Below are 27125 nucleotides of genomic sequence, written 5' to 3'. Positions count from 1 at the left end.
GAAAATAGTTCTTATGGTGGAGGGATTATCCAGATCAATGTAAAAGCACCTCTTTCACAGTTTACAACATTACAATTAGATTACCAGTGAAATTTATTAATGTATATGTTATAGGAAGTAGATATATGAATATCTGAGTTAAAGCACAACAAAAAAATTTAAAGGTAATCCTGAAGTGTCTGAAGTGAAACCATCTAGACGTTAGGGAATTCAAAGTAAAAATATATTTGAAAGCAAAAAATAAATAAAGATGAAAATATCCAAAAATGGAAACAAATGTACCCCAGCATGTCATCTTATCACTTTATATTCTCCGGTTCGATGGGTGGCGCAGTGCCCATTTGAAGGTTCTCACCTAATAAACGCAAAGAGGAAGAAGCAGCAACAGCAGAAAGAAAGCGAAGAAGAAGATAGGGGTGCTATCACCTAGCTTGGAAGGGTACGTTGAAGAAATTTTCAGGTAAATTATTTTCTTTATTCTTCCACAGCAGCGCTGTGGTGTAGTTGAAGTGCGTTCAACTATAGTGAGACTATGAGATGTAGAAAAGCAGAGCTGCTTTTATGTAATCTCCGTTTCCGTGATGGTAGCTTTCCCGACAACGCGAGGCTTAGCTCGTAAACGTTAGCCATTCGTGCTAAACGCCGTGCTAGCTTCAATATTTTTTTTTTTGCAGTGTCGTCAGTTTTATTAAAAAAAAAAAATTAAGCTGCACGTTATTAAAAGCTCTCAAACTTTTAGCAACAATTTCCCCCAAAAAAAGACCCTTGTGCTTTTTTCATTTTAGCATTTAGCATTTGGGTTAGCTAGTCTAGTATCGTAAACAAAAGCCAATGTGAGTTCTTCATGATGTCATGGTAACACAAAGGCGCTTTATACCTCTCACTGTAACAGCAGGCATCACTATAATGGGACACCTTTCAGTAACAGGTTAAAGTCCTTCAAGAACAAAGTGTCGCCGCTCGGTGGTCAGCACAGGGTACTTATATGGGTAGTTATTTTGGAGCATTGTCTAAGTTCATGAGCTCGATACTTCTAAAAACTGGATGTGTAGAATAACCCACACTTAAAACGGGTAGAAGGCTGAAAGAGCCTTCAATTAAAATACCTTTGATTTGTTCTTGGTGCTGCGTGTTTAAACGGCACATCCTCGGTTGTTTTTTCGTGTTTCACACCCATATGACTATAGTACTGATTACTGTTTTTAGTGGTTATATTAATTTTTTTACGTTAAGAGAAGAGAGATAAGATAAGATAGAACTTTATTAATCCCTCGGGTGGGTTCCTCTGGGAAATTCGATTTCCAAAAAAGCACAGCACCGACAGAAGTTACAGAGTTATACACACACACATATATATAAATACAGAGACAATATAAATAAAATATACGAAGGGGATAAATAGAATAAATAGGAATAAAAATAAAAATACAAGTGAATTGCACATTTCAAGTATTGAGTCTATTGCACCGTTGACTATTTACAAAAGTATTGCACAGTGAGGTGAAGAGGCACTACAGCTTAGTTGTTCCCTCCTTTGTCCTCCTGTTTCCCCTCCCTCTCCCCTCCAGAGAGGAGTTAAACAGTTTGATGGCGTGTGGGACAAAGGAGTTTTTAAGTCTGTTAGTTCTTGTCTTTGGGAGAAGCAACCTGTCACTGAACAGACTCTTCTGGTTGTTAATGGCCGTGTGCAGAGGATGCCTGGCATTGTCCATAATGTCCATCAGTTTCTTTAATCGTTACGTTGTATACCGTAGTCTTTGTAGTAAAGTTCAGGATTTTATTTACGTACTTATCTATATATGTATGTATTTATTCTCTTTATGTCCACCAGTGAGATTTTGACCAGGAATTTGCTACAAACAAACAAACAAACAAAAAAACCCCACTGATTTTAAACATTTTTTTTTAAAAGTGGGTTTAATTTACTAACGTTTTACATATTTCAAAACGAAGTTTGTGATGACATATGACTAGCTGAAGCACCGTTTATAGTATTTATTTCACTATTTAAATTGTAAGAGGAAGTATAACTGCTGAACAGTTTTTTACTAAAGTAAAGTAACCATATTTTTTCAGGAGTTGCACAATGTTTTTAGAGATCCACTTGCAACTTGAAAAATAGAGGAATAGGTGCCCCTCTGTCACCATGCAACCGTATCACTAATTTCCATCCACTGTTTGCTCTTCCTGTCATATGGATTGTTACTACGGAGAGCTCAAGCTGTGCTTGATGAAGAAGTCATTTGTTTATTTTTGGGTCACACATTTCCAGCTGCTAGTTTCTCTCATGTACCTTCATATCCTGGTTGTATACAACAGCGTATGCGCACTAAACGCATGGGATCATCCTGTGCTTGATGTCACAATGTTTTTATCACACAAAAATTTGTACTGGCTTCATCGGATATGGTATAACCATCGTACCCATTTTATCTCTTTTGTGTGGATTAATTTATCTAATATAAGCAATCTAACTACCGTATTTCCCGGACTACAAAGCGCACCTGAATATTAGCCGCACAAGCTAAAATCAGGGGAAAATCCTGTTTTGTACATACATTAGCCGCACCTGACTAAAAGCCGCAGGTGTCTCAATGTTGACTTATCATATGTAAGAGAATATGCACAAAGGGAATTGTCAGGAAAGAGATGGCTGTTTGGAGACACCCCTTTTATTAATATTTTGAAAAACAAGTTATGGGTACATATTTGCATAACCTTTTAGGTATATGTACAAGTAGCAGTAATTACAAGTAGGAAACATGTACTGTGCTTCATAAATGAGTAACAAATGTAGTACATAACAATAACCTACAGCACACCAGAAAAATAGATTCAGACTACCTTTTAGGCTCAGGTGCAGTGACACGGCTTTAACAAGAAGAAAAGTCAGTCATTCACCACCATCTTCCTGCCCACTAAAACCACCAAAGTCCTCTTCTCCAGTGTCAGATACGAACAGGCTCAGGGTGGCTTCATCATCCACTCTCAGCTTCTTTCCTTCGTTGTCACTTTCAAAACCAAAGAAATCCTCGTTGTCAGTGTCAGAGTCGAACACCCTCAGAAGGGCCGTGGTGGGGTCCTCCTCTCCATCATGCAGCAGTCCAGCCCTTCGAAATCCGTTGGTGATCATTGATGTTTTCACACTTTTCCACGCTGTCAGAATCCACCGGTGGAGTTGAGCATAACTTGCTTTTCGCAAGTTTATCGCCGCACATCATCCACGACTCCCGCTGAACGTGTAGCGCTACTTTGAAGTTTGTTTTTCGCGCTACTTGTACGGCACTATGTTGTCTGGCGGATGGACACGTGACCAACACACCACTCTTGAACCCCGATACTGTGTGTCTGATCACATGCCCTTCCGCCAGGCAACGTAGTGCCGTACAACAGCGGAACAAACAAAACAAATCGTCTTACGATATGACAAAAATCATGGATAATCCATAGAAAAGCCGCACCTGACTAAAAGCCGCAGGGTTCAAAGCTGGTGCAAAAAGTAGCGGCTTATAGCCCGACAATTACGGTAAGTGGTCGGAGGTAGTTATCAACCCGACAAGTTTACCCAGGGTTTCTCTATCTAGTTAAAAGCATGTTTACATAAAAAAGCTGGTGGAGGCAGCATATAACCAATCATACTGATGAATAAGCAAGAGAACAACTAATTTTCCAGTGGAGGTCATAACTATACTATTAGAAAATGTGAACACCGTAAAAACTTACTACAAGCTGAAAGCGACAGTTTCATTGTTTCACTTCTGGTTTTTATAGGTAAATGATAATTATGAAAACAGAGTTCACACGTAGACTTAAACCTATGTGCAAATTTGTAATTTGCAATAAAGTTGTGTCAAAATTTTGCATAGCTGTCAAGGAAAAATCAAGAGAACCCAAATTTCTCATCACGGAAACACAAAAACTTGACTCTTCATGCACTGAGGTCTGGTGGATCTTTAAACCTTTTTTTTCTGTTTGTTTATTTTGGTTTTCCCAAAGATTTTTCCAGAGAATTGATTGAATTGGTTGAACTGTCAGTAGGCGTGGATTTCATATCTCAAACATACCCTGTTGAACAAATTTGGCCGTGAGTTCTTTAGCACTGGACTAGCCTCATAACACTGGAAAGAGTTAACCCTGAAGTTGTGTTAATAAGACCCAATCCTGCTTTATAAGACCGACCTCAAGTGTCTGACTGTCTGGCAACCCTACGATCATGAACTGATGTACAAATTGATGAATAAAATTTACCAGAATACAGATAATTAAGTGACTTGACTGCAAACCTCTCTATTAATGTGAAAATGAAAAGTATTCCCATATGTGTGTGTTCTTTTCTCGTGTTACAAGCATTAATTGGCCTTCTCTTCTGATACCAGTTTTCTTTTCATCTTCCCCCAGAGTTGTGTTTTTTTTTCTTTTTTCTTTTTTTTTTCCTTTTTCGGTGTACTGCCGCCCGCCGCCTCGGTAACGAGTGCTTTTGTTGGGCTTTTTTCACCTGACCTGCCAACATGCCAGCCGCACTTACAGATTCCAGTCAGATAATCTGTGAGGTCTGGGCGAGCAATGTTGAGGACGAAATGAGGAAGATTCGGCAGATTATTCAAAGCTACAATTACATTGCAATGGTGAGTCTCTGGCGTGATGGCCTAATTTCTTTGTCCAATGTTTTTACACAGTTGAATTTGAGGTGAATTTTGTGATATAGTCTTTTTTTAATTTAGTAGCTGTGGTTTTACAAATGACATTTGTCTCTAGATACCTGCCCTATTGGTATCTTTTTTTCCTGCTCCCATTTATTTATTTTTAAAATCTCTGTTTATTGATGTTTTCTGTGGGGGGGGCAGTTGATCTCAAATATTATTTTCATATTTAATCATAAAATTTACCTAAATGTCCTTAAAAGACTCATGGCTACTCATTTCCTTAGCTTTCACTGCTCTCAGGCTCTTATTTCAGTGAGTAATGACAGATTTCTGAGTGAAGAAAAACTGTAAACAAACACTTGTTGATATTGTTCACCAGGACACAGAGTTCCCCGGAGTTGTTGTCAGACCGATTGGAGAGTTTCGGAGCACAGTGGATTACCAGTACCAGCTGCTGAGGTGCAATGTCGACCTCCTGAAGATCATCCAGCTTGGGCTCACGTTCATGAATGAGGAAGGAGATTATCCCCCTGGCACAACAACGTGGCAGTTTAACTTCAAGTTTAACCTTACGTGAGTGGACTCTCTTTAAATCCTCATTCTTTTCATTGTGTTGCAACCATCTGAACGTTTTGGTGTACTGACTGTGACTGAATGTAGAGAAGAAGGGCTGACTTAATCACCTGTTGCATTATAACTTCATCTCCACCATATGTCTACATGTCTTTGGAACTAAGTTGAAATCATGTTAGAGCAATTGTAAATTGATTGTTGCACTCATAGACTGTATGTAAAAGATGGACACAGCTGGCTTTTACAGCACCTTCTGGTTAAAGTCCTGTAGTTAAGGGTCAAACTGCACACTGACAGTTTCAGACATACCCTGCTTTGCTGCCCTCTTTGACAATACAAAATGAGCATTATGTCATATTTGGTAAGTTTTGAAATAGTAACTGACAATTTGCTCTGTGACCTGATGAGATCAAAAGAGCCAAAGGGTTGTTTTTTTCCCCGTAGATGTCTATACAACCGCAGGTCTTTTTGCAGCTGCGGGATTCGCCACCTGCTGGCTGTTTAAAAAGGCACATTTCAAAGCGTGAAGCTTTTTTTTTAAACGGTGTGAATTTACTAAATGTGTTTTTCTCCGGTTCTCCTTCCAGAGAAGACATGTACTCGCAAGACTCCATAGACCTGCTTCAGAACTCTGGCCTCCAGTTTAAAAAACACGAAGAGGAGGGAATCGACACGCTCTACTTTGCTGAGCTCCTCATGACGTCCGGCCTGGTGCTGTGTGAAAACGTCAAGTGGCTCTCCTTCCACAGGTCAGTCGTGTGTTTGCACCCTACACCACCTTTTAGTTGTATACAATAAAAAAATGATTTTAACAATAAATAAATGGTGTAACGTTGCTCTCTGCAGACCTTTCTAAAACCATGAATGAAGCTCAGCATGTGTAGTGTTAAAGCAAACTGAACCGTTTTCTTAGAGGTATTTCTGTGATATTTCTGCATCTGTGAGGTGTTCAACGAGTTTCTGAATCTCTGTTTCTTTTAGCGTTGTTTCTATCCCAGGAACTTTAACCAAAGAGTAGGAGGTTTGAAGGAAATGGATTCCATGGCCACCGGGATCTAAATTAAACTCTGAGAAATAATTTTAGTGTCCCAAAGAAGCAATAAGCTGAAAGAAGGGAACATTTGACTTCCTTTAAAGCTCCTGGGACTAAAAGTTGTGGATACTGGTGGAAATGAAAAGGCTGAACCTGATCAGTTTAGACATCTGTTACATTCTCCAAGACACAGTCCACCTAATTTCTCAATTTCATTTCGGGAAATAATTTTAAATAAGTCTCGTTCCTGCAGAGAAGACTGTAAGTAATTCTTTAGACATCATCAGTGTAACCCAGCTGTCCTCTTGTCCTTTGGTCCTCAGTGGGTATGACTTTGGCTACTTGGTGAAGCTCCTGACGGATGCACGCCTTCCCGAGGAGGAGCACGACTTCTTTCAGATCCTCAACTTGTTTTTCCCAGCGATCTATGACGTCAAGTACTTGATGAAAAGCTGCAAGAACCTGAAGGTAAACCTGGATAATTGAGTCACTACATCTGAGTTGGTGCTTCGGCTAGACTTGAAGCTGTTAATGGCTTCGCTTTTAAATAGAAGACATCTGTCAGATCAGATCAGGATGAGTTTTGACAGATATCTGACCGTGGTGTGTTTGCAGGGAGGGCTACAGGAAGTGGCAGACCAACTGGAGCTGAAGAGGATTGGACGGCAACATCAGGCTGGGTCCGACTCACTGCTTACAGGCATGGCGTTCTTCAGGATGAAGGAGGTACGCTCTCACAGATACCGGTTTGATCTCTGGTAGAACTCACGATGGCATCTGCAGCATTATTAAATGCTCATGTTTGCTCTTTATCCGAACTTTGAGTTACTTTGGAGATCTGAGTCAAAAGATCAGATATTACAGTAGTTTAATGTAATTTACCACTTTAAATATTTAATGTTATTCACTAAACTCAAACTGGACTTATTTAGCATGTTTGTGAATCCAAACGTCCTTTCTTTGAAAATAAATATGAATTTAAACTAATGGAAATCAGATACAAATTAAGCAAGTTTTGATCAAACAACATTCCTGTTTGCACACCTGAGACAGTGTTTGAGTCATGTCAGTGAAACTTTATATTTTGTCTGCAGCTTTTCTTCGAAGACAACATCGACGACGCAAAGTATTGTGGGAGATTGTACGGCCTGGGCTCGGGCTCCACCCAACCCCAGAACGCCATCTCCAGCTCGGGCCAGGAGGAGACCAACAACAAGCACTGACTGAGCGCTCGACCCTCCAAGTGGAACATGCACTTGTTTTAAAACCCAACCAGCAGACCCCCCACCACATGCTCTCAGACGTCCCTCGGCAAGACTTTACTAAATGCATATTTGTTTGAGCGTCGCCCTGCCAAGTGACAGTGGCTCCTTCACCGCTTTCTTTTTAGTCACTTTTATGAGTATATGGCCATATATTCATAAGACTTTTTTAAAAAAGCTTTTTTTGTTTTCTTCTCTCTCACAGCATCAGTGACATCTTTCTTTACAGCATGGGACCAGCTGCTCGATCTTACTGTGATTTTTAGACCAAACATTGACACGAAAGGTCGGGTCTTTTTCATCAGCCGGACTCTTCTCTTGTTGCAGGGATTTTTTTTTTCTTTCCTTCTTTCTTTTTAAGTTAATGCTGGAAGGGCCTGTAAATTAAAATGTATAATTTTGATGCAAATAAATGTTTTAGCTCTTTTCCACTTTGAGAAACTTTTAACAGTGGGAGTTGGAGTGTATAATTGTGCTTGGGTACTCACATGCTTCACTGGCCAAACTGCTGTCCTTCTGTACATTCACCCTCAGATCAAACTGTCCACGGTCACTTGTGCAGGTGTTGTGGTCACTTTTCTTTTTTTACATTCTTCATTGTTTTAAACAGTTGTACATTAAATTGTTTTGTATTTTCAATGCAAGCAAAAAGCATTTGCTCTTTTCTTAAGTAGATTTACAGAAACACAGTGTGTGTCTGTGTGTAGAAGGGTTAATGATATATAGATGGACTCCATCACAGTTTGTGCTCATAGAGAAAATTCTGATAATTTTGGAGAGAGAAGATGAGCATTTTGCACAAATGTACAGCTTTCTGAAAACAGGAAAATCATCTCCTCCTAAATTTTGCTTCAACTCCTAAACCATTTGGTGCTACAGAGAAAATTCTGATGGTTTTTGAAAGGTGAGCTTTAATTTTACAGGCAAAATTAAGAAATACGTCCAAGCAGCCTGTACGATACAACAAAGACTTCTGTGATGTTCTTTTGAAGATGTTCATTGAAAACGAAATTTGACATGTCAGTGTGTATATCAAAGGTGTGCTAAGACGACCATTAGTATGAGTTTTTCTAAGGGAAGCTGTGTAGTGAGAGACCACCTTCACTACCTTCTGATGCACACACAGTTCTAAAAGCTTTTCATGATCATTTTAAATCAGTTTCTTTTTTTAAGACTTCAGTCTCTAGAAGCGGCAGATATTTTATGCATCGGTTTTTACAGTTAGGACTAAATATGTAGAAACACCAGTGAAAACAGTGTTTGGTTATTTTGCTCCAAAATAAGGCTTTAAAAACTTTCCACACAGTCACCTCTGCCATCATCTCTTTTGGTGAATTCTCCACTGGGTTTAAACTCAGGGCTCTTGTTCAGTCCGGCTGGACATTTATGTTCTTATGCTTTCAAAGGTAATAGATATTACTCCATCCAGCCCAGTTCTTATCAATATACAGTAGATCCATCAATCTGTGATTGTAACTATTATAGAAATAATTTGACCTTGTCCGGCTTCAGAATTGGTGAGACTCCTTCAGGCACTTTTAAATGTGGAATCAAGCTGACTCAGGACTTTTTATTAAGTTTGTTTTTATTGTAGAAAAAAAACTGCAGAAATGCTGCTTTGAGTGTATCAGAAAACTCAAAGAAACATATCAGAGTGTGTAAAGTCTGCAGTTTGGAACCACGTGCTTTTTGAGGTGTCTGACTGAACACATCTGAGCATGCTTTGTGTGGATGCAGGTAAACAGTCAGTGTAGCAGCGGAGACATGAAGTCAGACCATCAGACGGGTCCCCAAACTGCCAGCAAATGAATCAGATGAGGAATCGCTGCGAGGCTTTCAGGACAGAGGGACTTGTCCCATATTTACGAAGCAGATCTTTAGCTTCTTGTAGGAGCGAGTCCGAGAAAGACATTGAAGATTTGCTGAGATGCAGAAGAACCAGACAGCATTCCACAACATCTGGGTGAGGGTACACCTGAAAGACAAAAACATTCATTCTGTAGCCCTGGGGATCAGTGTTTCATCCTAATAATATATTAAATTGCAAATATAATAATACATCTAAAAACTGAAGAGCATCTTACATCACAATAAAGAGTTCCTGTGACATGTGAAGAGAAATCTGCAACATAGTGAACTATTTGTGCAACTTAAACTCTTCATACTAAGCACTTCTTGCTGTTAAGATGTCAAACTGTCTGGTTGTGCTAATCAGAAATGGAAAAAAAACAAGGAGCATGATGGGATAGCCAGCAGGTACCCTGAGGGTAGAGCTGTGAGCAGAGAAACAGGTCAAAACTGACACATGAAACTGCTCCCCTCTCTCTCTGTGGGTGGGAGATCATAGAGGGAGCACAAAGGTCCTTGGTATATCTTACTACTTGACTGTCATGTTGAAATGACAAATACTGCACGCACAGAATCAACATTAACATCCTCTCTGAAAGGTTTACTTCCACGACTGCCTTCAGGATACTTTGGGAGAGACGACTCTCTCTTGTAAGCTTTGGTTGTACCTTGAGTGTGTTTGGCAGCTCAGCCAGCTCTTTCTGATGCTTGGACATCTTTGAGGATAATGACAGCAGAGTCTCCGGGTCCTCAGAACTGGGGAGAAGAAACAGCCGCCTGATTCAGCAATCAAAGTTAATCACAAAGAAAATAAGACCACGAGATGGCTGAGACTGATGGGAATGAGGTTAGTTTTAGACATGGCCCTGCCAGATTTCAAAGAAAAAGTGATGCGCAGTAAAACTAGTTTTATAATCATGGCTATAGTGCTATGATCATGGGTCTGATAATCACATATAAACAATAAAAACATAAGAAGCTGGCACAAAGCTCTCACCCCTGCTCAGCCTCAGCAGAGTCCTGACTGTCTGAGGATTCCCTGGTGGTGGAAATCACTGCAGGGCTGTCATCCCGTTTCTCCCCAGAGTCGAGCTGCCCTCCCTGGGTCTGGCTGTGCTGCTGCACCATGGCGGCGAGCTGCTGCTGGATCTGTCTCACAGCTCTCTGTGTGGCCTGGCAGGCAGCGTGAGGCTCACACAGAAGGAGTGATGGATCTAAGCCCAGTTTATGAAAACTCCCACTCACAGGACGGTGGGTCTCTGCCGACTCCAACAGCCCTCCGTTTGACACCTCATCCTTCATTTCATCTTCAGGAGACGAGTCAGCCAATGACAGGGAGAGGCCGTTCTGGATCTCCTGGCTGCCTCCCGAGGTCCTCCACCAGCATTCATACAGGCGGTGGTAAAGGACAAAAGCCTGAAGACTGCTGGCAGCAGCTTTGGCTGCTTCTTCCGTGTGATGAAGCACTTTGGGATGTTTCCGAAAACTAACACTGACATCGCCTGACCAACAGAGAGAAAAGCAATTTTCAGGAAATGTATTCATTATTAATGCAGATTAACCTGTTTATTCCTTTTATTTATTTATTTACTTAAAAGCAGAAAAGAGTACAACATACAAACTGCTCACAGGGGCTCGTCTGATTGTTTCTCTGTATTCTTTCAGGGTCTTTTAACATTACAATATTTAAGTGCCCTGAGGTGACTGCTACGATTTAGTGCTATATAAATAAAATTGAACTGGGTGGCTTTGCAGTATCTGCAACAGCTACAGAGCAATGCAAAAGGCTACCACTGCTACATGCCCAGAAAGGCCGCTGAGCTCAGTGTGGTCACCCTGTTCACATATATACAGAGGCTCCTCCCTCTGCTACCACCAAAAATACAGTCTACTCCTGTGAGAGACACTGCAAGGTAAAGCTGCTAATGCCTGTCAAACACAGTTATTTTACATTGTCCTAACATTTAAATTCATGCATAAAAGTCTCATGAATCTAAGCTCAGATGTTACAACACTTATCACCACAAGGTGTCGCCAAAACGACTGCGACAGAACTTAAGAAATGCTCATCTTCTGGCTAAAATGTCAGTTTGCCCTTATTCTGTCTCAGTAGTGCAGCCACCACATTTAGGATTGATATGATGTACCCTGATGGACAGATGACTTCACTGTTCTGTTAATAGGACGTACCATCTGGGAACAGCAGCCTGCAGAGCTCTGCAGAGACACAGAAGTGTCCGGCCTCTCTCGGCCAAGCCACTGCGTGCCACAGCTCTGTCACCAGCTGATCATCATCAGCCAGTAACCAGCTGAGCACAGCACAGGTCAGGTGGAGGGATGAATGCAGCAGGACCTGCAGATGGAAAGGCACATGGACAAGATTTTAGTCTAAATTCATTAAAAGACTTCCTTTAGTTTTCTTTCAGTTCTCTGCTTCAAATATGCTTCTACGTCATATTTAAGCTGTTTTTTATATCTTCTGTTGTGCATGCTTCAGTTCTTCTATACATAATACATTTGTTTCCAGCCGTATCATTAATTATGTACCTAGTTTGTGTCTGTACCTGTCTGAGAGGACTGTTAGCAGTGGGCATTGGGCTCTCTGCAGACTTGAGCTCCTGCAGAAGAGCCCCGACGCTCTGATGTGAAACAGCAAACTGCTCCTCCCACACATCTCTCACTCGATCCATGATGCTAATGTGACGCTCACCCGGTGACGCCCACGGGTGACGGGAGGCGCAGGATGCTGCAGGACTAACTTCAGAGTCTCCCAGCATCTCAGAGAGCAGCTCAGCCACACAGAGATGCAGCCTGTGGACCTGCAGAGGGTTGGAACAGGTTTCACAGACTTTCAGTTCATCTTCTAAACCCAAATTCACACTCCGACTACTAACCAGGAGGCTGTCTTGCAAACTCAGGACCTCCTGTGCTCCGACCCAGTCTCTAGCGGCTGCCAGATCTTTGGCACATCTCAGCGACAGAGACTGAGCCAGAGAGGAGTCTCCTGAGATTCTTGCTAGACTGGCCGCGGTCCTCAGTGACAAGACGTCATTCTTCCTGGCGATGACCTTGGCGGCGTCAAAGCTGGCATCGGCAGCGAGGTAGCTGGGAGATGATGTCAAACCAATGAGAGAGGACCCATTTAACAATGTTTGCAAAGCAATTTAAATAATCATTAAGAGCAACTTTAAACTTTCTAAACACTTCTCACCACTTAGCTGCTGCAGAAAAATGCCCATCTTTCTCCAGCACTGCAGCCCAACACGTGTACAGCTCCTTCAGGAGAGGTTCGTCTGCTGGCAGCCGGGCTTTAACCAGCGCTATGGCCTCCCTGATAATAACAGATGAACAAAACATATCACCAGAATATGTAGCAAACAAACCTGGAACAGAACTTTTTTATTTAGAGGAACAAAACAAAGCAACAGTAAATAAAGCAAACCTGTAAAGCTTGTGGGAGCGCAGCAAGTCGACTGCCTCGTAGAGTTTGTTGATGGACAGCAGGTGGGACGCCGCTTTCAGGTACTGCTCCTGCAGACACAGCTGCTTGACGAAGGCCTCCACTGTCCGGCTCCACACCACGAACCCAGCTGGAGGAGCAAATAAAACACTTCCCATTACACCAAAAGCAGAGAAAGTGGATCAAGAGCTGAGTAAAGAAACCGAGCCGTTTATATTTTTAGCAAATATCGACCCCATTTGTTGACATGGCCATAAGATGACAGTTACCCTGTCAGCAGCTGATATTTATCCCTTGGCTTACATACATTTTGCACTGACTAAATGTTCAAAAACGAACCCTTCAGCTGATCCAGAAAGCTGCAGCGAGTGCGTTAACAGGGACAACAAAGAGAAAGCATATTTCCCCCCACACTGGCTTCTCTTCCTCCCTCTGGAAGTCACAATCAAATTTATGTCAAATCAAATGCTTCTCCTCACATACAAAATCTTATAATCAAACCGTGTCATATGTAAAAGACCTCATAGTACCGTACGATCCTAACAGAACACTTCGCTCTCAGACTACGGGTTTACTTGTGGTTCCCAGAGTATTTAAAAGTAGAATGGGAGGCAGAGCCTTCAGCTTTCAGGCCCCTCGTCTGTGAAACCAGCTCCCAGCTGGGATTCAGGAGACAGACACCATCTCTACTTTTAAAATTAGGCTTAAAAACTTTCCTTTTTAATATAGTATACAGTTAGGGCTGGATCAGGTGACCCAGAATTCTCATTTAGTTATGCTGCAATAGGGTCTAGGCTGCTGGGGGCATCCCATAATGCACTGTTTATTCTGCACTCACCCTTTTCACTCACTCTGTGTTTATACCCCGCTCTGCTTTTAATCTTTAGTTATTATTATATTTCTCTCCCGCTAAAAGGGAGTTTTTCCTTCCTATTGCCACCAAGTTCTTGCTCATAAAGAGTTATTGGATTGTTGGGTTTGCCCTGTATTACTGTATTATACTACATCGCCTTGAGGTGACTATTGTTGTGAACTGGCGCTATATAAATAAAACAGACTTGAAATGAATTTTTTTCTTAGTTTCTTCAGAAAAATAAAAACAAAAGAAAAATAAGACTGAAATAAATATTAGCATCAGTTGTATAACTGAGACTACATACGAGTCACTGAGCCTTCAGTAGGAAGGAGGAACCAGGGAACAACTACCAGAGTCAAGAAAGCAAACAAACGATGGTGGGAATGAAGAATGAAGACTTTCCTCAGAGTCTAAAATAAGAAAATTACTCCCCCCCCCCAAATAAATAAATAAATAAATAAATAAATAAATAAATAAATAAAACACAGCACAGAGAGGGCCCAGCTGCAGGTGGCATGAAGAGGACACTCTCCATTTTTAACATTTTTCTTTTAGTGGGCTTCTGTTGATCAAAGTCACTGACACTGTGGAAGTGGTCACAGTTGAAAAGAATAGAGAAGGTTAAAAAATATATAAATGAACAAACATAAAATAATAAAATATGTTAGTCCTTTTGTTACGACGTTATGGGTCCCAGATATAGTATAAACACTTTGATGATACACCTGAGGACCAATACATTTTTTTCTCTGCCTACATCTGTGCCAGTGTCACACACTCTGCAAAGGCTCAGTCTCAGGTTAAGTCAATATTCTTGCATTTACCCATGGGAGCGATGGAGAGCAGGTGGTCGTTCAGCTCTCCTTTCTCTGTGGCGAGCTGCAGCGCCCCCTCCAGGTCGCCACTCCACAGCCGCAGGTACACTACGGAGTCGAAGTGACCCGCCTCCACGTGGCCCTCCTCTGAAGGGCAACATCAACGTCACAACGGATGAGTCATCCAACACATCATGTAAAAGAACTCCTCTCCATTTAAAGCTTGTTCCGAGAGCTGAACACGCATTCACCACTTTAACTTTAAAGACTCAGACGAAAAACTAAAGCGCACCTTCTGCATCAAACATGCGGTACAGAGCCTGTCTGTCAGCAAACAGGCCCAGATGGATATGATCTCCCTGGCCTGGGACACAGCCTGTGGGAGGTGCTGGAATATAAATGCACACGCTCATTGAACAGTCCAGATGATATTTGCTTATCAGCTTCATTTTGCTTTCATGCAAGCAGAAAAAAAAAGGTTAAAAGGGTTACATTTTTAAATAAAACGTTATTAAAAGTATAGTCTTTACAGTAATCACTGTCTAAAACGATAAACTGCATGGTGGTCTTACTGTTGTCGTGTCTGACAGAAGCCAGAGTGATGCAGTCCTGCAGCAGCTCGTCTTTGGGCCGGTGGTCCATGGATGTACTGAGAGGCAACATGGAGCGAGGCTTTTTCTTCTTCAGCCCAGTTAAGTCTTAAGATAGACACACGCACGGTTACATACAGAAATGTGCCAAACACCCGTTTCAAAAGGACATCTGTGCATACCTGGCTTGTCTTTACTCTTTACAGCAGCCGAGGATTTTCTCTGCATCTCAAATGTGGCTGAAAGACAGAAAATATTTGGAGCTTCAACGCAAAAGTAGCAGAAAATCTTGAAATGGCAACTGCTGTTTTCTGAACTGCTACCTGGTGAAGGTGCTGGGCTGCTTGTTGAGCTGGCTTCATCTTCGTCATCTTCACCTGACACCCCTTGTCCCGTCACTGCCCTCTCTCCGATTGTCACCGGCGCTCCATTGACCTCTGGCTGTGCAGCTCCCTCAGCCCCCGATGGCCCAGCCTTCTTGTTCTTCTTCTTCTGCTTCGTATTGGCCTTCATCTTCTCTTTCAGGTCGACCATCTTTTTCCCTGAAAGCATATGCGTGTCACGGCCTGCTGGTCAGACAGAAAGGCCGTTTTGTGCTGGTTACGGTTCTGGCGTTACCTTTAGGCGGCTTTGTGAACTCTTGTTTGGAGACGCTCCACTCCTGCAAGGTGAAGTCCTTCCCTCCAGTCCAGATCACATCTGGATCCACAGGGGACCAGTCCACACACAGCAGATAACCAACGTGTCCTCTGTAGTTAGAGACAGCTGCTTCCTCCAGAACATCCCACACCTAAAGAACAAGAATATTCAACAATAAAACCCAAAGATGTGTCGACATGCTGAGAGCAACATAAAAACACGTCTACCAACTGAAAAGCCAACGTGTTGAGGTAGAGATTCTTATGCATCTACCACCATCATTTACAGGTTTACACCCATCCACTGACCTGCGCTGTGCCATCATATGAGACAGTGACGAGCCGAGCGTTGTGATGCGGACTCCAGGCCATGCTGGTGATTTTAGCCGTATGGCCACACAACCTCCGATAGGGCTCCGTCAGCACCATGGGGCTTTCTGGAGGATTTTCTGCACAACAAACAAAACACTGATGTAAATACAACCACAGCCATCAAAGCCTTAAATATGTCATTTACCTTTTTACTCGCTCTTTACTGACAGTTTAGATTCTTCCAAATTGACATAATGAGGATTGCAGTACAGTTCGGTTGACATACTACATGTTAAAGAGGACTCACCTATAACAGAGCGGAGATCGTGCACGTAAACGATGGCGTTGCTGGAGCCCGAGGCCAGGAGGCAGTGCAGCTCAAGTGCAGAGCTGTGGTCGTGATGCCACCGTAACGTGTTAATGATCTTGTGGTGCTGCTGGATGCTGCACAGCAACTTCAGACTGGGAGCCTGATATACGTCGATACACCTGCAGCACAGAGCAGCTGGTCAGCTGGTCGCAAAAAGCACAAAAACACTTCAAGCAGAAATGAAAAGCAACTGTAGTCCCGAGACGACAAGCAAACAAAGAAGGCAGTACGGGATGCAACGTATGAGATTACAGAAGAAATATCTGACTTTGTTCACCAACCAGCTACCAGCTGTGCTTTTCATCTATTGGCAGGTTGTGTACAGTGGGTTTACCAGCTGTTGATATGCTTTTTTAGACATCAGCTACTTCAACGTAGCCAAGATATCTGCAAAAAATTACATTTTTACAGCTGAATATTGACCATTATTAGTTACATTACAGCTATTGAAAAAATGCTAAAGTGCATCTCCTGACTTCAGGAGTGCCCTCCTGAATTTTTATTATCTTAAACACACCATCCATACATTCTAACACCTACAGAAAACACATTTTATGACCTCATCCTTTGGACTTTTTAATGACCTGTGAGAACTTTGCAGAGTTGTGCAATAACTCTGTAGGTTCATGAATCCAGTTGCTTGTGAAGACGTATGATGAGCCACAAAGTGAAACAAACAAGCTGCAAGCCATTTTCTATTGCATCTAATAAATCAAATGTGGTTTGCTTTGAACCTGGCTGGTTCAGGAAGTGTAGACATCTACATGTGTCAGTGTGGCACCCAATCATAATCCCTGAGAGCGACCTAGATAAGAGGGGGCAACAGTTCAAACAGAACAAAATTCATTATTCTGTAGCCTCGAGTCCAGACACTGTCAGCAGACAGTTGGACCCTCAGAGGACTCCCGCCGGCTGCTGATGGTGTGTTACAAGATGGGTCACGCCAGACCGTTCACTCACCCATCCTCGTTGCCGATGGCAACAACTTTCCCATCTGGCTTCCAGCTGAGGTCGGTGTGTGGAGACAGCTTGTGCTGTTGGGAAGCAAATTTTACCTTTGTAACTTATTCAAATCTCCTTTATTTACATTCAGCAGCAGACATGAAACAAACTGTTGCAGGCACAAAGGACCTGCAGAGTGAACTTGTGCTGTCAGCTTTCTTAGTGTGTCAGGTTTTATTTTGCCTGACATGTTGTTGGTTCACTGAGGGCTTAATGAAATCTCTGCACAGATAAAAGTCCTGCTAACAGACTACAAAGCAACAAAAACACGTCTCTATACATGTGACTGCTTTACTGTCCATCTTACCAACTGCACACAAAGCTCTCTTTGCTTGGTGCTGGAAGTGAGATGATGGTGAGGAGGGTGTCAGGCTGGGTTATTTGTGCCTTTATCTGCAATGTAGCCTATAACAGAGTCCTGTTTGATAACTGATCTTATTTCAGTACAAAGTTAGGTTGTTGGGAATTACATCAGGAATCAGTGACCACCAAAGTGATTAGCAATAGATTGCTGAAGATTTGCTTTATTATATTTTAATCTCAGCAGCACTTATATTCACCATCCTCTCGAAACATGAAAAAAAAAAAGAAAGAGGGAAATTCTAGTTTTAAATCATCCTGATTTAAAACTAGAGGTTAAATTAACGGCGCTTTTGCAGAAAGGCTAGTTTTTGTTTCACAGGGCGTCCACGTTTGTCAGTGAAGGATTTCATCGTATTGGGAGCACACAACAAAGAGTGGAGGAGAGAGAGGTGAGCAATGTTGTGCATATAAAAACAGATTAAACAAGTTTGTAGAACCAGGAATGTGCTACGATCCTGCAATTAGCTCTAAGTGTGTCCAGTGTTAACCAGTGTTACAAGCTAGCATTATCTCAGGGAGGTGGCGAATGAGATGAGCCCTCATGTGCATAATATTTCCAGAATATTTTAATTTAATTAATAAAATATTGGTATTTGTCATCCCTGGAGCCATACAATATCACCACATAATCCTATATCAATTTTTTTACCCCACCCCTTACAAATATGATCCGTTCATGTGCGTGACAGTGGTTTCCACCACTGCATTATGGGTAACTACGTGTTAAAGAAAGAATCGTTAGGATCAAAAAGGATCAGTGAGTAATACTTCTGAGTTATTTATCTGAGGATAAAGGGACTGCATAATTACATCATCATCATCACATCAAAGCCCCTCCCACCTTGATGTCGTTAGTATCTCTGATGAGCTTGTCGATGTCCGACGCCTCTCCGTTCAGCTTGTATGGATCGTGCTGGAGTATGACGCCCTCGCCGGCACAGCTGTACAGACTAAAGGAAGGTTTTCCTCCTGCTGTCCCTGAACGCCACACAGAACATAAAACTCAGTGTCTTCATGACGGAGGTCTACTGTGGACAAACTGTGGGTTTCAAGTGTTTTTTGATAGCGTTTACCGCTACATAACAGTGTGTTAAAGCCAATTACTTAAAGACATTTTACTGCATTACAGTAAATACTTTTAGTTTTTAACTAGAACTTAAATGATTAGTTAATTGGACACCTCATTAATTCGAGCAAATCGTAAATTTGTAATGGCATCTTTAACTTGAAATGACTTCACGACTGCAATCTTCACACAGGAGAGCTGAACTTAAACATTTTAAGGACCACAAGTCTCAAAGATATAAATGAATTAAAGACTTGGTTACTATAACTACCCATTCAATATATACACAGGCATTATTATAGGTAATATAGATAAGATAGACTAATCTGTGAACACCAGGTATGTAGAAGCCTTAATGTAAAGAGCAAAGGAAGCATGGCGGCTGACAGCCCTGAGAAGCAGCTGGTCCTGATCTACTCTGCACACCTATTGTAAGTCATCCTGACAATTTGAACCAATCACAAGTCCACGAATGGAGCTGAACTGGTGCCAATGCTGTGGGTAAACTAATTAGCAGCTACTTTTGTTTGTTTAGGAGCCATCAGCAGAATTTTTGGCAGTGCAACAATTACATTTATGGCTTTGAAGCCCAGTGACTGATACGCTAATCAAAATGTCATCTGCCGACAGCTGGTAAAATTAACTTCCTACGTCTTGATTTCCCCACATGCGGCTCAAGAGGAAGGAGGTGAGGAGTAAGTGTTTTCTCAGCTCACTCAATTACAGGGTCGATTACGAAAAGGCGTGCAGAGATGGTCGGGCTTTTTCGCTGACTCTCTGCTTATTTGGTGTCCCACTGCCAGGCTTTTTGCTGGGTCAGAGCGTTCAGAGCAAACAACAGCAGTTGCTAAGAGTTCATTAAGAACTTACCAAATGACATTGGGGGGACCGGGGGCCCCCAGGCCAACGTGTACACCGTTTTTCTGTGATAGGAGCTCGATATCTGAGGAGGCCTGGGAGGAGATGAAGCAGAACAAACGCTCGGTTAGGGATGTGTGATGTGTATAGCTGCAGGAAAACAGGCCTCAAGGGAGTATAAGAAGAAACCACAAGACTCGCACCAGAAAACAAGCAAAAGATAGACTTTGAAAAGTTTTCTGAAAGTCACAAAGTCAAACTCCAACTGAAATCACAACAGTTCTGACGTTTTGCATAAAAATAAATAAATAAGAAAGCAATTTTCTTACAAATTATTTAAAGTTCTGTTTGTTTCTTCAAGTTGATTTATTCTGCATTTCCTTTTTTTTCTGTCAAATGCTGGTATAATACTGGTGGATGAAAGTTAGCAACACCACAGATTCAAATAATGAGATCACCACAAACCTCTTTCACATTCATTTTTACAGGTGCTTTTTTCTAAGCATAGCATTCATGCACTTGCTCTTGGAGAGATGCATCACAGGAAACGTTTGGAGTTCGGCTTTTTGCCCGCAGACACTCTGAGATGCAGGTCGGAGGAGCCAGACCGACCTTCGGATCAGCAGACAACCTGCTGTACCTCCTGAACTACAGCTGCCACATTTTAAATAGGTGTTTTACTTATGCTTTGGGTCTTTTGGTTGATGGGATTTCACTGTATGGTCATTTCAGACACTGGTAAAGCCCTGTAATCCACTAAATGATGCCCCAAAGATTGGTACCAGTGCCAAAATCAAAACACTTCTGAAATTACTTCTTAGGAGTATAAGCTCTTTAATATGTGCAAATTTGATTAACAATTAGGCAAGTCTGATGCAGTTTGTAGATCACAGTATCAGTTTTATTTTGTTTTGCTTTCAAAGGAAAGGCTTGAAGTTTGTTTTGGGAATCTCGGAAAAGGGAAGGGGAGGTGGTGTTCCATACAAGCCCTCAGTTCCGGTTGTGGAAGCCAGACGAGGGGCAGCCAATTAAAAGAAAGTGAGATACATAATGATGTTTTGAAAAGGGAATCAAGCAAAGATCATATTTTACAAATGAACATAAATGATCCTCTGTGGAAAAACACAGCATGGATCACCAAAGTTTAACACATACGCTTCTTCATAAACAATGAAAGTGTTTTGAATACCACCGACACACACTGATATATGCTTCTGTACGTGCTGTCACCGATCGTCTATCAAGGCAACAGCATGAAACAAGCACAAGCAATAAACACAATAAGCATGGGGCGGGGTCAGACAGCTAATCTTAGAGAAATGAACCTTACTTGTTGGAGAAGACGTCATAGATACCAACTTTCCCATCATCTGTTCCAAAAGACAAAGATCCCTCTTTTGTCGGATGCCACGCCAGCTACAACAAATGAAACCCTTTTTTTATGCACTTCATCTTTTGTGTCAGCGAACAGCAACAAGCTTGTAATAATTTAGCCACTATCATGATGGAAGCTTGAAGAACAAAATAAAATTTAAAGGCTGCTTAAAGCCGATAACATAAGTCTGACTTTAATGTCCTCTCAAAGTCTCATCAGCAGCTCCGCTGGATCATTTTTTAAAGCAGACACTCGGACAGCCGACAAATTGTTTTTTCATCCGAGAAGTTGTTTCTTTACTGATCTGAGATCTCATCCTTTAACGTCTTTCAGAAAACTTCCTCACACACACAGACTTTAAAGTGAAGTAAACCATTTATATTCTTCCTGGGTATAAACTGATCATGTCTCTTATTGTCCCTAATAGTTAACCATAAATCAGCTGTGCTTTGCAAAAAGAAACTCCTTACCGCTGTGACTTTGGACTTGATCCCCTGCCAGAAGGACCTGACGTCGTACTTGTTCTGAGTGGTCAGCGTGTTCCACACCCGGATCATGTTGTCACCGACACCGAGCGCCAGACATCCAGTACCCACGGGGGAGAAGGTCAGGGCGTAGACGAAACCGCCCAGGGTGGGCAGAGTCCAGCAGCACTCCAGAGAGGCCAGGTCCCAGCACTTAACCTGGAAGAATGAACCAGCTTTCAATGAACTTCCCTCTTTAAAGGCAGTTTAATAATAAATGACAGAAATCCTTATTTGCTTTCATGCAAAATTCCCACTTTAAAAAACAGGCCAGATGAACGCTGGAACACAGCAGTGCACTCATGGCTAAAAAAGCTTCTTCGAGTGAATCTTAACTAGTGCTGGGAGATTAATCAGACCGTGGTGTCAGACGGTTGTTGCCTTTGGCTTTCGTTCTCCCTCTGGCCACCAAGGAGGTCTCCTGATTCGCGTGAGCCCACTGCCAATTGGGTTTTGTTGCTCGATTACTTTCCACAGAGGAGGATACGGGCTGGCAGCAACAGCTGTCCTCGCAAGAGCTTTACAGTTAAAAAACACCCACTGGCCTGTACTGAATTCCATACTGGCACAGGCCATGTACTGTAAGTTCAAAGGTCACTCACCTCTCTGTCCATGGAGGTGCTGATGAGCAGCTCTCTGCCATCCTGCAGGTGAACCGAACTCATGTTAAAGACGATCCTGCTGTGGTTCTGACCCTCTGAGGATGTGCCGAACAGGGTCCACCTCTGCTTCCCTGTCTTGGTTAAATCCCACATGACCAACTCACCACTGGGGAGACACCAAATTAAGCCTATCAACTCAATTATCAGCCAAGCTCTTGGATACAGCTAATGAAGAAGCCCAAAAAAAGGAAACTAAATCCAGCATTGACAAAGCACTTTACCGTTTTACATTTTAATGGGTCTGTTTTATGTTCTATTTTGCTTTGTTCCTGACATTTTGCCAAGAGACTTTCGACAAACACACCTCCAGACAATATCCTGAAAATTAGAGGCCAAATAAAAAGGTCTAAAAAGCAATTACAAGTGATTTTGCTCCCAATTGTTACAATCCTGAAATAACAATCTTCAATTTCTGCTGCTTGCAGCTACATCACAGTTTCATTGAAACAGAGAGAAAAAAAAAGTCTGTGTTTTTTATACTGAAGGAAAAAATATTAAAGCAGGCAAGTTATGTAAATGTTAAAGTGATGAGGAAAAATTCAAAACGGGCCACAGTTTTACAATCACTTCTTGTCGTGATCATTTTGTTACTCAGTCAACAACCAAAAAAATCTTCTTTAAACCGTTTGACTGATTGCACACACACTGTACCTGAAGCAACTGGACACGAGCTGCGTCGGCCGTCCCTTCGGCCAATGAACGCTGAGCCAGAGACGCTCTTTCACCCCGGGGTCGACTGCGGTGCCTCTCCTCTTCAGGTAGGGCAGCTTCAGAGTCATGACACCTGCAAGGTGAAGGTGAAGATGCTAAAAGGATTACGTCTTACACCAGGTATGATCTAATCACCTGCGGTAAACCTTTGTCATATCATGGAGTTATCAAAAAAAAAAAAAAAAAAAAGCTTTTTATGCTGCGTGTGGGGAGGGAAATAAAATCTAACACGAGCTTCAGAGGTGATCAGAATTTGTATACACTGTGCTTTTTTTCCTAAACTCTAACCCTCGTGTTTAAGTGAAATTTTAAACACTCATAGTGAATGAAACATTTTCTTCTTCAAGGCTGATTTCTGCAGCATCAATTAAAAAATAAATCTTAAAAATGAACATGAATCCACCTTTTCCCTTGGCTGTACTCCAGAGCCTTACAGTCTGGTCTTTGCTCCCAGATGCGAGATAGCAGCCACCTCCTCCAGACACTCCATTGGTTGCTATTACATGAGAGGAAAAAAAAAAGTCTCATATACTTGTGTTGAATTGGCTTCTTCGTGCACAACGAACATATTTTAAAAAGAAAAATAAAGAGGATAATTTAAATACTGCCCAAATCACAACAGCGGTTGCCTCAGGGTGCTTTATATTGTAAGCTAAAGACCCGACAATAATACAAAGAAACACAACGTTACCTTCACCGTCTTCAGGTCTGGTGTAGAGGGCATCTTCATGGGCCAAAGGTGACCACGCCAGCGCATGGATCTCATCGTCGTGTCCACGGAGACGGTGAATCACCTCGCCTTTCTTACTCACATCAATCAGCACGATCATCCCATCTTTGTACCTACAGCAGCATTGTCACAGTTACCGACATCATGTTCACTGAATTTAAATTTTGATTCATTTACAATCAAGACTTCAAATGATCATGAAAACATGTTTATTGAGATTTTTGTCTGTTACCTACAGCTTTGTGAAAGACTTTAAAAGAACTGTAATCTAGATGCTCGACTGATCAAAAATGTTTCTTCAGACATTTTTTTCCTCAAACAAACCTGAGCTCAGAAAGTTGCCCTTCACACGAGTAAAATTTAAAGCGAGTTCTCTCTTTTATGGATAAAAACTACTTTGAAACACTTAGTAGTAGACCCACTTCACTCACTTTATAATGTTAATGTAACCTTTGACAGTCAGTTTGGTAAAATGCAGAAAAACTACCCTCGTTCATGCAAAGTGCTTTAATGTTCATGATCCAGCAGACTAATCTGTCCAGCGGTCGTCTTTCTTGGTATCCTTACCCAACAGCCACATAGTTCCAGGTATGAGGAGAGCAGGTGAGGCAGAAGATGGTTCTGGGCTCAGGGAAGAAGCTGGTCGTGTCACCCGTGTGGTACCAGTGACAGACCACCACGCCTTTCTCATCCCCGGACACCACCAGGTTTTTATCCACAGGGGACCAGTGCAGCGCTGATACGGAGCTCTGTGGACAAAAAGAGACCCGAGTGAGTGCGTGTCACAAGTTCTTCTTAGTCAGGTGTGTGCTGACGGGCAGTGAGCTGCTTCCAAAGACATTTATAGCAAATACTAAACACCAGATACTATTATCTAAATGTAAAACCCTTTGTTAACATTTTGGCATGATGAATCAATATACTAACGTTTTTTTATGCGTTTCATGATTTGTCAAATAAATATCCTTTCTGGGTTTAAACATCTTCCCAATGATATTTAACCAACATGTCATTACATGCAGTTTATTATTCAGATGAATCCACAGACAAAATACTGCTTTAAGGCATCTGCTCAAGCAAAGAATGGAAAATAAATATGCAATGCCCTCAGTAACCTTGACGACTGTTTTAAAAATGCCCTCGAGAGAGAATCACAGAGCTGCTGCAGACGATGTTTTTGCTGCGCATCCCACTGAGTCCTGTCGAGCTCTGATGCTTAACTTTCTTTCTCCAGACCTGGTCAGGGGTCCAGTCTCATCAAGGAGATTGGACCATTTCATATAAATGTGAAAAAAACAACGTGAGACGGCACAACACACATACAAGCTGCTTCCAAGTTGGTGTAGAGCACACAACATCCTGTAGGGGGCGCAAGCACGACACAAAACCTCTTTCTGTGTTAGTGGACACAGGACAGGACACTCACCTGATGAGCTGTGTGCTCCCTAATAAGAGTCTTGCTGCTGGAGTCCCAGAAACGGACACTGCCATCGCTGGAGGAGCTGACACAGATGTGACTCTGCCCTGCATGCTGGCAAAACGAGAAGCCGGACACCAAGTCCTTATGGCCCACGAGCTCACCTGAAAAAACACACAGAAAAGGACACTGATTTCACTGCGACTGGAGGATTAATCTGTTTAATTTCAATTATGATTTTAGCTTCCAACAGTTATAAACCCAAGACAAACTGGAGAAAATATACTAATAATTATTACTTTTTTGCTTTCAGCTTCTAACTTAATCTATAATAGTAAATAATGAGGTTTTACTAGATACAAACTTTACATTAGAAATGTATAAAATAGAGTACAGCTACTAAAGCTCTGAACTTGATGCCCTCTGTGCCCCCTTTAGACTCACCCCTGCATGCTAAAAGTATCACTGCTAGAAAGAGAGCACAGACTTGTGCTGGATTTAAAGTGCCAATCTAAATAAACAGTCCATCTGCATACACGTGCCTTTATTTTTGGCTTCTTCTTAATTTAGTTGTGCAGGCACTTTCGTAAATCAGTGGTGAGTGGGAGAAGTGGAAAAGATTGATTTTCTTCACATTTAAGTGATCCAAATAGATGATTTGATGAAGGACTTTTACTGGTATTTCAATAAGAAAATAAAATATACAATAGGTCTATTTTAGTGAGGGCTTTGTGGTGAAAAACAGCCAGTATTCTGAGCCTGCCTGACCACCCTGTGTCCTTCATCATCCTGCCCACCCTCATTTAACAACAACAAAAGGTGAGGCAACAATGAGACAAACTCAAAACAGGAGTGGTTGTACAAGTGGAGGCCAATTACATTTTTCCCGCTTCATCTTTTTTGACTGTTTTGGGTTTTTTTTTTTTTTACTAGCATTGCATTTGGCTGGGGTCAGTGTCAGTAGAAAACAGTGGACCCTATAGAACCTGGGTAAGTACTCCAACTTCTCCAGGATGGCACATCACTAAGTTTCACTGCCAGGAGGTTTGTAGTGTCTCCCAGCACAGTCTCAAGAACGTGGAGGAGATTATAGGACACACAAAGATACTGTAGGAGAGCTGGACACAATGCTCGGCCTCTTGTGGTAAGAGTATACAGGCAGTTCCTGGAGAATGAAGAAACCACACTGACTGGCCCGCACCTAAATCCAATAAAACACATTTTTGCCATTGTGTTTTCTTCAACCTGACGCCACCTGGGTGTACAGACTAGCACCAGGACAAGCTCCTGGTACAGATCACAGAAAAGATCCCAAAGGATATCCATCGTCTCATTAGGAGCATGCCCTGACATTCTCAGAAATTAATACAAGCACATGAGGGCCATACAAACTACCACAATCGATTAGCCTGTCACTACATTTTTTCACACTGACTTTTGTGGTGTTTTTGGTAAGTTCATCATTTTTATTTCCATCGAATGTTGTAAAATCCTTTCATTGGTTACTGCAGCCCATCAAAGCCCGAGATCCTCTAATCTCTCCGATTTGGTCAGGCAGATACGTTGTACCTGAGTTTAACGCGGTGTTTCTGGCTGCGGGGACTAAAACATGAATGCCACGATCAAGTCTGTGCTATGTGTGGTGTCCAGCGGTGACTGCTCACTCACCTGCCACTCTGCACGAAGATACAGACACATCTATCAAGTAGATGATGTTTTTGGCCCCGACGCCCAGCAAACCGCTGCTGCTGACATCACTGCAGCGCGAGCAGTACCAGTTGGGAGAGGCGGGAAGCGACCGTTCCCGCATGACGCCCTGGATACTTTAAAAATATTTTTTTTCTTTAATAAAGTCCTAGAAACCTAATCCAAACTTCTCACATGTTACCTGCACTATCGTAGCTACAACACTTATGACCGTACACACAGCGTGGTGTCGTAAATCCTACCGGTGCTTACGACGGAAGCCTAGCTGGGACAATCTAAAATCCCAGGTTGTCGAGTTAAAAGCAATAAT

The 27125-nt window shown here is 42.0% G+C and overlaps 2 protein-coding genes across 4 annotated transcripts; one reads left to right on the top strand and one right to left on the bottom strand.

Moving 5' to 3' along the window:
- The first annotated feature begins 352 nt into the window (after positions 1-352).
- cnot8 (CCR4-NOT transcription complex, subunit 8) lies at positions 353-8150 on the top strand. Of its 2 annotated transcripts, none has more exons than XM_082549915.1 (7): positions 353-460; positions 4399-4625; positions 5023-5216; positions 5804-5965; positions 6573-6717; positions 6865-6975; positions 7344-8150. In XM_082549915.1, the coding sequence occupies exons 2-7, from the start codon at positions 4509-4511 to the stop codon at positions 7470-7472; spliced, it is 858 nt and encodes a 285-aa protein (XP_082406041.1). In that variant the 5' UTR covers positions 353-460; positions 4399-4508; the 3' UTR covers positions 7473-8150. The 2 variants fall into 2 exon arrangements, with proteins under 2 accessions (XP_082406041.1, XP_082406042.1); XM_082549916.1 differs by having other exon boundaries at positions 363-439.
- A 928-nt stretch (positions 8151-9078) lies between these two features.
- gemin5 (gem (nuclear organelle) associated protein 5) lies at positions 9079-27075 on the bottom strand. 2 transcript variants are annotated; one of them, XM_082549908.1, is made up of 28 exons: positions 26777-27074; positions 25118-25272; positions 24259-24440; positions 23653-23804; positions 23365-23457; positions 22902-23034; positions 22191-22356; positions 21535-21747; positions 21020-21105; positions 19702-19784; positions 18607-18743; positions 17361-17434; positions 16338-16519; positions 16028-16167; positions 15699-15870; positions 15404-15622; positions 15263-15319; positions 15063-15188; positions 14783-14878; positions 14500-14637; positions 12802-12949; positions 12571-12690; positions 12254-12464; positions 11924-12178; positions 11550-11712; positions 10357-10861; positions 10028-10115; positions 9079-9486 (listed from the first exon to the last, which is right to left on the bottom strand). In XM_082549908.1, the coding sequence occupies exons 1-28, from the start codon at positions 26916-26918 to the stop codon at positions 9322-9324; spliced, it is 4401 nt and encodes a 1466-aa protein (XP_082406034.1). In that variant the 5' UTR covers positions 26919-27074; the 3' UTR covers positions 9079-9321. The 2 variants fall into 2 exon arrangements, with proteins under 2 accessions (XP_082406034.1, XP_082406033.1); XM_082549907.1 differs by having other exon boundaries at positions 11924-12464; positions 26777-27075.
- Between the last annotated feature and the right edge of the window lie 50 nt (positions 27076-27125).

The sequence above is a fragment of the Aulonocara stuartgranti genome, assembly GCF_965226115.1.
Source record: "Aulonocara stuartgranti genome assembly, chromosome: 10".
Classification (NCBI taxonomy): Eukaryota; Metazoa; Chordata; class Actinopteri; order Cichliformes; family Cichlidae; genus Aulonocara; species Aulonocara stuartgranti.
Note: the sequence above shows the minus strand (reverse complement) of the source record. Positions and strands in the feature narration are given on the sequence as shown.

Excerpts from the sequence above, each read along its gene's own strand:
- cnot8 (XM_082549915.1), top strand. The coding sequence starts at position 4,509 with ATGCCAGCCGCACTTACAGATTCCAGTCAGATAATCTGTGAGGTCTGG. Across the intron at positions 5,966-6,572 it reads AAGTGGCTCTCCTTCCACAG|TGGGTATGACTTTGGCTACT; the intron begins GTCAGTCGTGTG and ends TTTGGTCCTCAG. Across the intron at positions 6,976-7,343 it reads CGTTCTTCAGGATGAAGGAG|CTTTTCTTCGAAGACAACAT; the intron begins GTACGCTCTCAC and ends TTTTGTCTGCAG.
- gemin5 (XM_082549907.1), bottom strand. The coding sequence starts at position 26,918 with ATGCGGGAACGGTCGCTTCCCGCCTCTCCCAACTGGTACTGCTCGCGC. Across the intron at positions 21,106-21,534 it reads TCAAGTCCAAAGTCACAGCG|CTGGCGTGGCATCCGACAAA; the intron begins GTAAGGAGTTTC and ends CATTTGTTGTAG. Across the intron at positions 19,785-21,019 it reads TATGACGTCTTCTCCAACAA|GCCTCCTCAGATATCGAGCT; the intron begins GTAAGGTTCATT and ends ATCTCCTCCCAG.